This window comes from Dama dama, chromosome 33 (assembly GCF_033118175.1).
Source record: "Dama dama isolate Ldn47 chromosome 33, ASM3311817v1, whole genome shotgun sequence".
NCBI classification, from domain to species: Eukaryota; Metazoa; Chordata; class Mammalia; order Artiodactyla; family Cervidae; genus Dama; species Dama dama.
In genome coordinates this window covers 40,109,269-40,122,634 of record NC_083713.1, presented here as the reverse complement: position 1 = coordinate 40,122,634, position 13,366 = coordinate 40,109,269, and the positions used below count along the sequence as shown (strand labels likewise).

General features: G+C 38.9%; 1 protein-coding gene across 11 annotated transcripts in view; it reads left to right on the top strand.

The window, feature by feature from the left end:
- The window catches only part of PKP4 (plakophilin 4), a 248,260-nt gene that overhangs the window by 178,634 nt on the left and 56,260 nt on the right, over window positions 1-13,366 (top strand). For 9 of the 11 annotated variants that reach the window (XM_061135252.1, XM_061135255.1, XM_061135253.1 and 6 more), the window contains 3 exons: window positions 7,351-7,482; window positions 7,593-7,783; window positions 10,436-10,988. In XM_061135252.1, coding sequence (XP_060991235.1) covers window positions 7,351-7,482; window positions 7,593-7,783; window positions 10,436-10,988 — 876 coding nt within the window. The remainder of the gene's footprint in view (window positions 1-7,350; window positions 7,483-7,592; window positions 7,784-10,435; window positions 10,989-13,366) is intronic. The other 2 variants (XM_061135251.1, XM_061135250.1) reach the window with 1 other exon arrangement.

Below are 13,366 nucleotides of genomic sequence, written 5' to 3'. Positions count from 1 at the left end.
TAGGTCTTAACTTTTCTTTAAATAATTGATAGAATTCACCTGTGAAGCCAGTCTGGGCCTGGGCTTTTGTTTGTTGGGAGTTTTTGATTACTGATTTAATTTCATTACTAGTGATTAATCTGTTGTTTTTTTTTTTTTTCTTCCTGATTCAGTTCTGGAAGATTTAGTGTTTCTGGGAGTTTATCCACATCTTCTAGCTTGTCTGATTTATGGACTGTAGCCTGCCAGTCATGTCTGACTCTTTGCAAGCCCATGGACTGTAACCTGCCAGGCTTTTCCATCCATGGAATTTTCCAGGCAAGAATACTGGAGTGGGTTGCCATTTCCTTCTCCAGGAGAACTTCCCAACCCAGGAATCAAACGCGGGTCTCCCGCACTGCAGGCAGACACTTTACCATCTGAGCCACCAGGGAAGCCCAAGGGTCAGAAATCATTGCAAAACCTAGGACTGAACCAGGGACCTTTAGATCTTCAGGCTAACGTTCTCCCAGCTGAGCTATTTTGGCCACCTGTTTGTCTGATTTGTTGGCATGTAACTGTTTGTAGTAATCTCTTAAAATCCTCTGAATTTCTATGATGTCAGTTGTAACTTCTATTTGAATTCTAATTTTGAGTCCTCTCTGTTTTTCTTGGTGAGTCTAGCCAAAAGTTTATCAATTTTGTTTGTCTTTTCAAAGAACCAGCTCTTAGTTTCATTGATCTTTTCTATTGCTTTTTCTGTTTATTTCTGCTCCAGTCTTTATTATTTCCTTCCTTCTGCTGACTTCTATCTAGGCTTCATCCTTTTTCCAATTCCTTTAGGTGTAAGGTTAGATTATTTATTTGAGAATGTTCTTATTTCCTGAGGTAGTCCTGTATCACTATAAACTTCCCTCTTAGAACTGATTTTACCTAGTCCTATAGAGTTTGAAGTACTTTGTTTCCACTTTGTTTTGTCTCAGAAGTATTTTTTAATTTCTTCTTTGATTTCTTCTTTGACCCATTGCTTTTTTAGTTGCATGTTGTTTGGCCTTTAGGTGTTTGTGTTTTTGCTAGATTTCTAGTTTCATGTGGTCAGAAAAGATGCTTGATGTGATTTAAGTCTTAAATTTATTGAGACTTTTTTTGCAGCCTAACGTGATCCATCCTGGAGAATGTTCTGTGTGCCTTAGAAAAGAATGTGTATTCTACCATTTTAGGGACCTGGAATGTTCTGTATATATATTTATTAGGTCTGTTTGATCTAATGTATTATTTAAAATCGTGTTCCCTTATTGATTTTCTGTCTGGTTCATCTGTCCATTGAAGTAAGTGTGGTGTTAAAGTCACTTATTACTATATTGCTGTCAATATCTCCCTTTATGTATTAGGTCCTCCTGTGTTGAGTGCACAGATGTTTACAAGTGTTGTATCCTCTTGTTGGATTGACCCCTTTATCATTATGTAATGCCCGTCTTTCTCTCTTGTTACAGTTTGCATTTTAAAGTTTATTTTTCTACCCCAGTTTCCTTTCTGTTTGTGTGGAGTACCTTTTTTCATCCCCTCACCTGTGTCTCTGGATCTGAAGCATGTCTCTTACAGGCAGCGTATGTATGAATCTTGTTTTTTTATCCATTCTGCCACCCTGTATCTTTTGTTCTTGTCTGTTTCCATTAAAAGTGATTATTGATAGGCATATACTTGTATCCATTGTGTTAATTGTTCTCTGGTTGTTTTTTGTAGTTCTCTGTTCCTTCCTTCTTCTCTTCCTCACTTGTGATTTGATGGCTTTCTTAGTATAATGTTTATATTTCTTTTTCTTTCTTTTTTGTGTATGTGTTATGGCTTTTTGGTCTGTGGTTACCATGAGTTTTATGTATAACAACCTGTGAATATAGCAGTCTATTACAAGTTGATGGTCACTTCAGTTTGTGCATATTCTAAAAGGCATTACATGTTTTACTCCCCTCCCTGAATACTTTGTTTCTGAGGTCATATTTTTATTTTGTGTTTTACTTAACTCATTATTTTAGATATAGATGATTTTACTACTTTTGTCCTTTAACCTTCATACTGACTTTTTAGCTGATTGATCTGCTACCTTTACTATATGTTTTCCTTTACGAATGTAATTTTTCTTTCATTATTTTTTTGTTTCTAGTTATAGCATTTTCTTTTCCATTTAAAAAAGTCCTTTCAACATTTTTTTAAAAAAACCAGTTTAGTGATCATGAAGTTCTTTATCTTTGGCTTATTTGGGAAACCCTTTATTTCTCAATTCTGAATGATAATCTTGCCAGGTAGCATATTCTTGTTTGTGAGTTTTTCCTTTTAGTATTTTAACTATATCATGCCACTCCTTTCTGACCTGTAAACTTTCTGCTGAAAAATCAGCTAATAGCCTTATGGCATATTAACCTTTGTATGTGATTTTTTTTTATTTCTTTATCTTTGCCATGTACTCATCATATGTCTTAGTTTGGATCTCTCTGCATTCATCTTATTTGGGACTTAGTGCTCCCTGCACCTGGATATTTGTTTCCTTCTGCAGGTTAGGGAACTTTCAGTCATTATTTCTTCAGATGGTTTTTCTGTTCTTTTCTGTCTGTCTTCTTCTGCAGCCCCCCTGTAATGTGAATGTTAGTATACTTAATGTTGTTGCATAGGTTCCTTAAACTTTCTTCATGTTTAAATTCTTTTTTTCTTTTTACTCTCTTTTTGAGTGATTTTCACCATCCTGTCTTCCAGATCATTGATAACGTTCTTCTTCATCCTCTAATCTGCTGATTTTCTCTAGTGTGTTTTTAACATCAGTCATTTTATTCTTCACTTCTGGTGGGTTCTTTTTTTATATTTTCTGTCTCGTTTTTGAAATTCTCCCTGAATTTATCCATTCTTCATCCTAGTTTGGTGAGCATGTTTACAACCATTATTTTGAACTTTTTATCTAGTAAGTTGTTTATCTCCATCTTATTTAGCTTTTTTCTGAGATTTTGTCTTTTTTCTTTCATTTAGAAGCCATTCCTTTGTCTCCTTTTATTTAACTCCCTTGTATTTGTTACTCTGCATTAGGTATATCAACTTTTCTCCTAGTCCTAGAAGAGTGGTCTCATATAGAAAGTCTCCTCCGAGGTCCAATGGCTCAATTCCTTCTAGTCACAAGAGCCAGGATCTCCAGGAATACCCTCTGTGTGGGCTGCCTTACTTCGTGTGGTTGAACCATGATTGCTGTGGGCACTGTGGTAGATCGGTGACTCCTTGGTTCAGCTAGCTGCGAGGTTTGTCCTCAGTTGCTACAGGCACACTGATGTGTGGGTGGGGCTGGTCTGCCCACAGCTGGCTGTAGGTCCCAGCTGGAACTATTGCAGACACGCGGGTATGCTGGCTGGTTCCTTGGAGTGGGAGCCACATTGGAGGTTTGCTGGTGCTGGCTCGGGTCACCCACTGTGGGGGCAGAGTGAGAAACACTAAAGGGGCCGGTGGGGGCAGGTGGACTGATCAGGGCTGGTCCCCTGGAACATCTGGGCAAGGTTCACAGTCTTTGTTAGGTTGAAAAACAGTAACAGAAATGACACCTGCTGGCAACAGGTCACCCAAGGGAAGGAAAGGAAAAAAAAATAAAATGACATCTGTCAGTGTTTTCATTCCCAGAGACAGTTCCACCAGACCCCTGCCCTCTGGCAAATGTCCCCAGATTAGTCAGTGAATCTCCTTCTCTCATATCGTTAGTGTTTTTCAAGCTGTTGCTTCTGCCCTGGGACTTGGAGGAAATGAGTTTGCGTGTGAGCTCTTTTTGGGCAGATTCTTGGTTTCCCACAGCCCTCTCGCTCTCCCAGGCATTATGGGGGCTCATCTTCCTGGTGCAGGTCCCCTGGGCTGGGCAGCCTGACTTGGGTCCCTCGCTCCTCGGGGGTCCTCCACAGTTGCAGTATCTCTCCCGCTATGGGTGGCTGCACTGAGGGTTTCTCTAGTTCTGACTAGACCACATCTCTGCCCCTCCTGCCCATCTCAGTGTGGTCTTTTCTTTGTATCCTCAGTTGTAGAAAATCTGTTTTCTAGTCTTAAGATCACCCTCAGACATGGTGGTTCTGAATGCAGGTGCTGTTTCGTATCTCCATAGGGGGAGCTGACCTCAGGATCTTCCTGCTCCTCCATCTCCATCCCTCTAAGGTGATTTATTTTAAATATCTTATTTTAGAAAAGAAGCACAGTTGCTTGTCTCCTGGTTTGCAATAAAATGTTCCATAGGCTAAAGAGACCAAATTGCTGAAGTACAGATTTTTTTAGGGTGTCTCCTACTCTTTTCTTATTTAAATAATATCCCCTAATGGTTAAAGAGAGCCATACACAGAACTCTAATGGTTTTGGTTTCCATGGTGATAATTTTTTCACGTTCTGACACTGCATTCCACCTAGTGTTTCCAAGTCAAAAACTTTGATGTTTTGGTATCACAGGTTTTATCTTATACTAAAGCCAAAGCTAGAAACTATCTAAACACCTTTTTCTTTTTAAAAAATGGCACCTTTCCTCATGTATGTGAAGCCTTGAAGCTACCCCAGTGATTCCTCCGTATCTATAGTTTGTTGCCATTTCATGTGTGGTTTCCCCATGTTCCTTTCCTGGATGAAATAAAGGCGGATTGCCGCATAGCTCTGATTTCAGGTCATCTCTTGTTTAGCTTGTCTCAGTCATCCTATTCCCTGTAAAACTCTTATAACCCAGCAAACTATGTATTTTACTTGTTCCTCATAAAACTCCTTCACAAATTGCAGTGTAAGAATGTTTAGGACTGTGGAAAAACAGAAGACTTGCAAATTGAAGCAGATAACTCTCCAGTATTATTAGCCTGATAGAGAGAGCGAGCATGTTTCAGTGTGAACTGGGGGAACCACATGCAATCTGAAACCTATATTGAAATTTCAAACTTAAGAATTCAGAACTGTCACAGATCTCTGCTACCTAGAATTGTACTGTCAAATAATAAATTTGGAGACACATTCATCAAAAACCTATTATTAAGAATGTCAGCAAATCTTTCTGGGGACTAGGAAACAAAACCTTGGACTGAATCTGACATCAAGTTAAAGGATTAGAATGTAGGATTCCCAGTTTGCCTATAAATCCTGTTTCCACTTTTCAACCTAGCTTGATCAGCAATGCCTAAAAGTTACACCTTGCTTTACAAGAGTAAGTGAAAGGTGCTCAGTCGTGTCTGACTGTCAGTGACCCCCATGGACTGTAGCCTGCCAGGCTTCTCTGTCCATGGAATTCTCCAGGCCAGAATGCTGGAGTGGGTGTCCGTTCTCTTCGCCAGGGGATCTTCCCAACCCAGGGATCAAACCCAGGTCTCCCACATTGCTGGCAGATTCTTTACCAGCTGAGCCACCAGGGAAGCCCTTGCTTACATAGACAAATCTTGTTGAACACAAGCTGCAGCACAATGCCAGGTGTGAATCAGTACTCAGTAAAGAGAAGCTGCTGCTCTTTTGGGGAATTTGTTTGCTCAGTAAGTATTTACTGAGCACTTACTGAGTGCTATGCACTTGTCCTAGGCACTGAGGTACAACAGTAAGCAACTCAGACAAAAGTCCCTGCCCACTTTGAGCTTCTATTCTAGTGGAGAGAGGTGGTGGTAAGTGCTATAAAGAAGGACAAGCTGACCTCCTGTGGTAAGTGGATACTACTTAGGTACTACGTCCTCTAGGAAACTTTTCCTAAAGTCCTTAACCCTAGACAGGAACACAAACACATGTGCATGCACACACACACATACACTGTATCTTTTCTCAGCCATATTCTTCAGTTCACTTCTGTCGTGTCCAACTCTTTGCAACCCCATGGACTGCAGCATGCCAGGCTTTCTTGTCCATCACCAACTCCCAGAGCTTGCTAAAACTCATGTCCGTCGACTCGGTGATGCCATCCAACTATCTCATCGTCTGTCGTCCCTTTCTCCTCCTGCCTTCAATCTTTACCAGCACCAGGGTCTTTTCCAATGAGGCACCTCTTCGCATCAGGTGGTCAGAGTATTGGAGTTTCAGCATTAGTCCTTCCAATGAATATTCAGGACTGATTTCCTTTAGGATGGACTGGTTTGATCTCCTTGCAGCCCAAGAGACTCTCAAAAGTCTCTTCCAGCACCACAGTTCAAAAGCATCAGTTCTTCAGCATTCAGCTTTCTTTATAGTCTAACTCTCACATCCATACATGACCACTGGAGAAACCATAGCTTTGACTGTATGGATCTTTGTCGGCAAAGTAATGACTGCTTTTTAATATGCTGTCTTCATTTGTTAAAGCTTTTCTTGCAAGGAAAGCCACATTCTTAGAGCCTGGCATATAGCAGGCCCTTAATAAATAAAGTCAGAAAGACAAATTTCAGTCCTCCTTAGGACTGTGTGTTAAACTCAGAAGATGATGCAGATTCAATTTATAAAGTGAGAGTGAAGCAGCATTCTGAAAAAAATGTTTGTTAGCAACATGAGGGTTAAATTTGAGGAAAGAAAGACTTGTCATCAGAATCTGGGCAAATATATTTTAAAGATACTAGAGAAACAAGAACATATTCGAATCGAGTTGAATAAAATGCAGTTTAATCTATGCCACCTAAATTTATACTATAAGAAGGAGGTTGGAATTGGGAAGAAGAAGAAGATAAATGGTTTTGTTTTTTAAGTTCAAGATTGCAAAATGATATAGTTGAAAATAAAATAAGATAATAGGCAAAAGAGATTTGACTAGAGAAAACAGTAATGAGGCTAAATTTGTCTATTCATTTGGAAAAAAGACAAAAAGCATAAAAGAAGCAAATGGATAAGAAATTAAAATTTCCATTGTTGACAGTTCTGAAAACTGTGTGAAGTCTTTTTGATTTTAGTCCATATGAAATTTGACATAAAAAGCTAGCCCTGCCTTCCAGAGTTTCATCACCAAGCTCAATAATGTGGACATCATGCAAGTTTTCATTTCAAAAGTTTGAGGTATGGAAGATCTTTTGTTTAAATAGCATCATTCTCACTCAGTTTGTTGATCCTCTTGGAGGAAGTCACCCAGGAGGTGAGTTTTCCAAGGGAAAACAAGATCAGTTTTCAGATTTTCATTTAATGCAGCATGTGAGTTAATTTGTGGCTGGTAATCAAGATAAAAAACACTCATGAAATTTAGCAAAACATAGTAACAAGCTGAGTATTTGCAATACTTTTCTATAGAGAAGAGTCAAAATGACTGTGGTTTAAGGTGAAAATAGTCTTATATTAACTTGTATGAAGTCTTGAGTTGATAGTCTTGTATTAAGATTATCCGACGTTGCTGACAAATACCTGATCCTTTTTTTTTAGCAAGTTTTTATATAATGTCATTCATTTTAGCTGATTAAACTTACCTTCTTGCAGATGTGCCAAATACTGGTGTAAACAAACCGAGAGTTTCTGACGCTGTCCATCCCAACAACTGTTTCATCAGGACAGAGCCAGAACCAGGGACCCTCTACTCACCAGAACAGACGTCTCTCCATGAAAGTGAGGGTCTGTTGTATTATCTTTTAAGTATTAGATTTGCTTCTAATGCTTCCATTTTGAAAATGAGCATCAGAAGTGTAAAATAAAGGCATTTCCTGCTGGTTTCATTCCTGCAGGATCTTTGGGTAACTCAAGAAGTTCAACACAAATGAATTCTTATTCCGACAGTGGATACCAGGAAGCAGGGAGTTTCCACAACAGCCAGAACTTGAGTAAGGCAGATAATAGACCACAGCATTCATTCGTAGGATCAACTAATAACCACCTGGTGAGGAATTCAAGAGCTGAAGGGCAAACACTGGTTCAGGTAAGCCAAACACATCTTTGTAAAGAAATGCCCTCCTAATTGATTATGTGTTATTAATTTAAGTATTCTTTATTGAAAGTAAACCCAATGTGTACAATTTTAAAGTTCTAGAATGGATGGCGCAGCAAAATCATTTTACACCATGATGCTAATGAAATTTTAAACTTGAAAACTAAAAATGCATTAGTTGCTACTAATTAAATCTGATAAATTCTAGATATAGGAGAGTAGTTTTTCTGAAAGCAACAAGTTTGGTATCAGGAGAGTAGTCCAGGGAGAGTGTGAGAGAACAGGGTGGTATATTCTAGCCTAGTTGTGAGTTCCTCAGAATACTAGAGCTAAAATGTGCTGTGAAGAGTCCTAGAGGGGCAGAGCACAGCTCCCACACTTGTATAAAATGGGATTGGTCCATTCTAACCAAAGGTTTTGCCTTCATCATTGGAATTTTTCTCTGAAAACACATATCTTTGCTAGAATATAGTTATTCCTGTCTATAGAAAGCTAGTATATAGAAGCATAACCATTCTGGTAGGATTTTCTTACTTGATATTAATAATAATAATGCATATATAATTACAAAAACTCCTTAGCTCCTCATTCATTGCCACTTTATTCATTTAGCCTTCCAGCATATGCCAAAATTAGTAGAAGTTATAAGAGTCCCAAGTGGCAGTAACCAGTAAGGATGACTTTCTGGCCAAGTGCCCCAGTGATTTCTCTGGAGCTGAAAAATGGCACGATGATCAAAGAAGTTAGTCTAACACTAATCTCTTAATGCAATACAGGAAGCCCTGAAGGTACACACAGCAGAGGGCCAGTGCCAAGGGAGAAATACAATACGACTTTGGCTCAAGAATTTAAGGGAAACTTTTAAGTATTAAGAAACGTTTCTGTATTAAAACAAACACAAATATGGTGCATGAAGTTTTAAGCTAGGACAGGAAGTCTTGTGCCCATAGCAAACTACTTCCAGCTGCAATACCCCTCACCCCCATCCCACCCCTTCCTCAGATGATACATTTACTCCTCTGCTGTTTGGGATGCACTGAGGGAATGGTTTGACAAGCTTTATACTAAATGTTTACAGATGTTCATCTGCTTAGGTCAGTCTCTATGTCAGCAGGTCTGAAGTCACACTTCTCAATCATAATTACAAAGTTTTTCTATTTTGCTCCTAAGAGTGGTCAAGTTGACCTTTTCTTTCATTTTTTTTTAAACGTAGGTAAGTTGATTTTGTTCCTGGAAGTTGCAAGGGGGTCTTTAAATTTGCATGTATTCCAGGAAACACATATTGTAGACATCTGAGCCAAGTGTCATCCTTTTTTGATAGTAAACAACTTATATGTGGGTCTTTTAAATTACCTTTAGTACTATTAATAAACCACAAGCACAGATTTTAATTTTCCAACTGCCTACTAATTTTTAAACCACCTCTTTCTTGCCTTATTGTTTATTTACAGTCCCCTTCCTTCCCCAGACCTCCTTTCCATGGCTATTGCCTTAATAGAATTCTTGAGTTTGAGCTCCTGAGTGGTCTCAGACCCATGTCTCAGGCAACCAGTTGCTTGTGACACATGGAGACAGATCATATTTCCTTTCATAGCATCTAAGAACATACAAAGTCCTTGAGTCATCCCTGTTTCTTCCTTTATTGCCCCAATTAAAAGTAACAGGAGGTTGATGACAACTGAACTCTAGTCATCACTAAGGAAATACAGAAAGCTTAGTTCTGAGCTTTTAACCCAACACCCCAGTCCAGCCACTATTCCTTTTTATTGTTGTCCTGCATGAAGACAGGGATCTGAGATGCAATATTTGCAAGAGTCTATGGACTCATAGGACTGGCCATGGCAGAAATGTTCCTTCTTTCCCAGCTGGCCAGAACCCAGTGGAGATTTTGAGCATTCCTTCTGCTGCAACAGATTTGAGGGCTGATTATTCGTATCTCTTTCAATCCACCAGCTTAATACAAGAGCCTGTGAATCAAAGAAAATAGAAAGAAATGGCTGAAATCACTAGCAGCCACAATGAAGCTAAAAGAAAAGACAGATTTGACTAGAGCACTTGTACACAGAGGAGAACCTTTGGACCCCAGACCCTATCCAAATGTTCAGTTACTCCACCTTGAGAGAATACCTTCCTTTTGTAAATGGGGTCAACCCATAAAGACAGATATAAAGATAATTATAGATACTGCTCTAACTTAACATATTGAAAAAGTTTTGTTTTACACAAATGGGTTACCTTAGCCAAACTTAGATTTATAGGGTACACAGTACTTACACTATTCCAGTGACCCTTCACACTTGTGATACAACATACTATGTGTTGTGAAAAGTGAATGGGCAGAGGGTCACGTCATATAAAGACAAAAGTAAAAGGAATATTAAATGTCTTTGTATCTCTCCTTACGGGTTGGTTTTAGTATTCTGAAAGGGAAAGGTGGAGATTAAATCACCAAAAACAAAAAAAGTAGAGCAAGGAAAACAGAATAAGGAAAAATTAAGATTCAGCTCTACAGCTCAAAAATGAAAGGAAAGGCCTGAAATAAATGAGTTCACATTCTGTAGTTAGCTATGTGCATGCTTTTCTGTAATGACCATGGATGCACAACCCTGGATAAACCATTCTCTTTTCTCCCCCTTCCATCAGCCATCAGTGGCCAATCGGGCCATGAGAAGAGTTAGTTCAGTTCCATCTAGAGCACAGTCTCCTTCTTATGTTATCAGCACAGGCGTGTCTCCTTCAAGGGGGTCACTGAGAACTTCTCTGGGTAGTGGATTTGGCTCTCCCTCTGTGACCGACTCCCGACCACTGAACCCCAGTGCATACTCCTCCACCACATTACCTGCTCAGCGGGCAGCTTCTCCATACTCTGCACAGAGACCCGCCTCCCCATCAGCTGTACGTCGGATTGGGTCAGTCACCTCCCGGCAGACCTCCAATCCCAACGGACCAACCCCTCAGTACCAAACCACCACCAGAGTGGGGTCCCCACTGACCCTGACGGATGCACAGACTCGAGTAGCTTCCCCATCCCAAGGCCAGGTGGGGTCATCATCCCCCAAACGCTCAGGGATGACCGCCGTACCACAGCATCTGGGACCTTCACTGCAAAGGACTGTTCACGACATGGAACAATTCGGACAGCAGCAGTATGAAATTTACGAGAGGATGGTTCCACCTCGGCCAGATAGCCTGACAGGTGAGTACAAGGTGACACCCCTACACAAGCCCAGTGGGAAAGTGTTCCATGCAACCGTTGCTAAAACAGAGCATATAACGTGGAAAAACCTTATGTTTTTGTCTCAAAATTTGTACCGCAGTGTACCGCAGACTGCAGGCTGACTTTTCTTTCAGGCTTTATACTTTTTAATCCATCAAATTATATACATTTATATCACCAGACTTCTTTTTCAATGAAAACATTTCCCCCATCCCTCAGAAAACTAGGATATAAAAGGTGAATACTTGTTGCATATTAGAAGAATTGGCTAGAATTCTAAGCTGTTGCTTGCAGTTTTTCATAGTGAAATATTTTTCACTAACTAGGCCTACCCATACTCAAAACCCTAAATTATGTTAAAAGGTGGTATCAGAATGTCTATTCAAATATAATTTTTTTTAAAGACATGCCTTACTAGTGTAGACTAGAATGTGGATTTCCTCACCTACTGCCTTGATTTTTAGCACCCAATGGGAAAGGCACAAAGTTCTTATGAATTGCCTTCAAATGCCACTTGGATTAAGTCAGAAAGACACCAACCAGATCACTGATAGTACAGCTGTTTCTTTCAGAGTTTTCTCATCGTGGGTTTTCTACAGGATGTACAGACTTTTGATTAAAATGATATTCATCTTTAGCTAGTGAAATAAAGTTAACTATGCAGGAAAATATAAATTGTGAAGTGAAAGTCTCAGCCCCCTCTTACCCTCACCCAGTCCCACTCCCCAGTTTATGTGTCTTCCAGACTGTTTTATTACATATATAAGTATATATATTACATATAGATGTGCACACACTGTATTTTTTATGCTGTTGGAGCTCTATTATGTGTATCTCCTATACCTTCTTTTTTTTTAATGTATATGAAGGTTCTACCTCATCCTCCCAAGGGATGCCTAGGACCTTATTTTATAGACATAATTTGTTTAATCACCTCTCTATTAACAGACATTTAGATTTCCTCATTTTTAGCTGTTAGAGACAATCATACAATATATATTATTCCTGCATATTTGCACGTAGCTTACTAAGATAACTGTGAGATCCATTTCTTGAAGTAGGACTGCTGGATCAAAATGTGTGTGTTTTCTTAATGAAATACTATCAAATTGCCCCCACTAAACTTTTATAGATTTTTATTTCCACTAGTAGCTTGAGTCCCTGTTCCCTGCACCTTCAGTAGCACTGCATATTGTCAAGGGGTTTCATCTTTGCCAGTCTGTACCTCACTGTTTTAAGCGGCCTGTGTTGAGTAATGACAGGTTGATAATTTGATGTTTATCAGCCATTTTATTGCTTTACTGCAAACTGCAAGTTCAGGTCTTTTGTCTGTTTTTTTTTTTTAATTTGTAAATGCTTTTTATACTTGAAATAAATTGACCCCTTGCAATATGCTTCTCAATTATTTTTCATTTTCTAATTTGTCTTTTGACTTTTTTTTTTGTATTTCTTACTTACAGAGTTTTTAATATTTATTTTGTATGGTAAAACTAGTATCCTTTCCTTATGGCTTCTGGGAAAAACAAAGCCTTTTTCAGATTTTCTAATTGCATGGTCTTGCACAAAGAATAAATATTGACCTTGATTTTGAGCTCAAGGAAATTCCTAATGGAGAAACTATCTCTTTTTCATTCAGCTGTCAGAAGGGTATACTTGGCTTAGATATTTTCTGGCATGTCTCTGAAAAGTATGCAGCAGAGTGAGCTAGGAATCATTTATGACCAAAGGAAACCTGAAGAGAGAAGTAGTTCTGAGGATTTCTGTTCCCCCTACCCACACCCCTCCGTATTTATGAACAATAGTTGTGCAGAAATCTATGTTTGCAGTAGGGCGAAGAGAAAACCAGGAAAGAAAGTGAGCACATAAAGAACTGTCTCCATGTTTAACCCTGAGGGCTGAACTCTTGTGGTTTAAAAAGCCTGTTTCTCTTCACAATGCAAGTGAAGTTAAACTTTATGTTTCAGGGGGGAAAAAATTATAGCCTACTATGAATTTTTTTGTTCCCTTGAATACCAGTCTTCAAAAGAAGCAAAGGGTTTCTTAAAAATGTTCTAAGGAAGCTTTGGTTCCCATCATCTGTCCACCTGCCCAGTTATTCTGAATGTAGATCCTAATTTGTAAATTCCTTTCTTTTTTTTATTTCAGAAAGTGATGTGTCATATTTACTATGGTTCTTGAGTTCAAAGACTTAACAACCTGCTAATTGAAAAGCCTAAAGCAATATTTTGTAATAGATTCAGACACTTGAATATTTGGTGGTCATAATTTAAATGATGTGTATAAATTATGTCCTACAACAGAAAAATATGTCTGCCCTGAAACATTCATTTTAATATAACCATAGCATATTAAGGCAA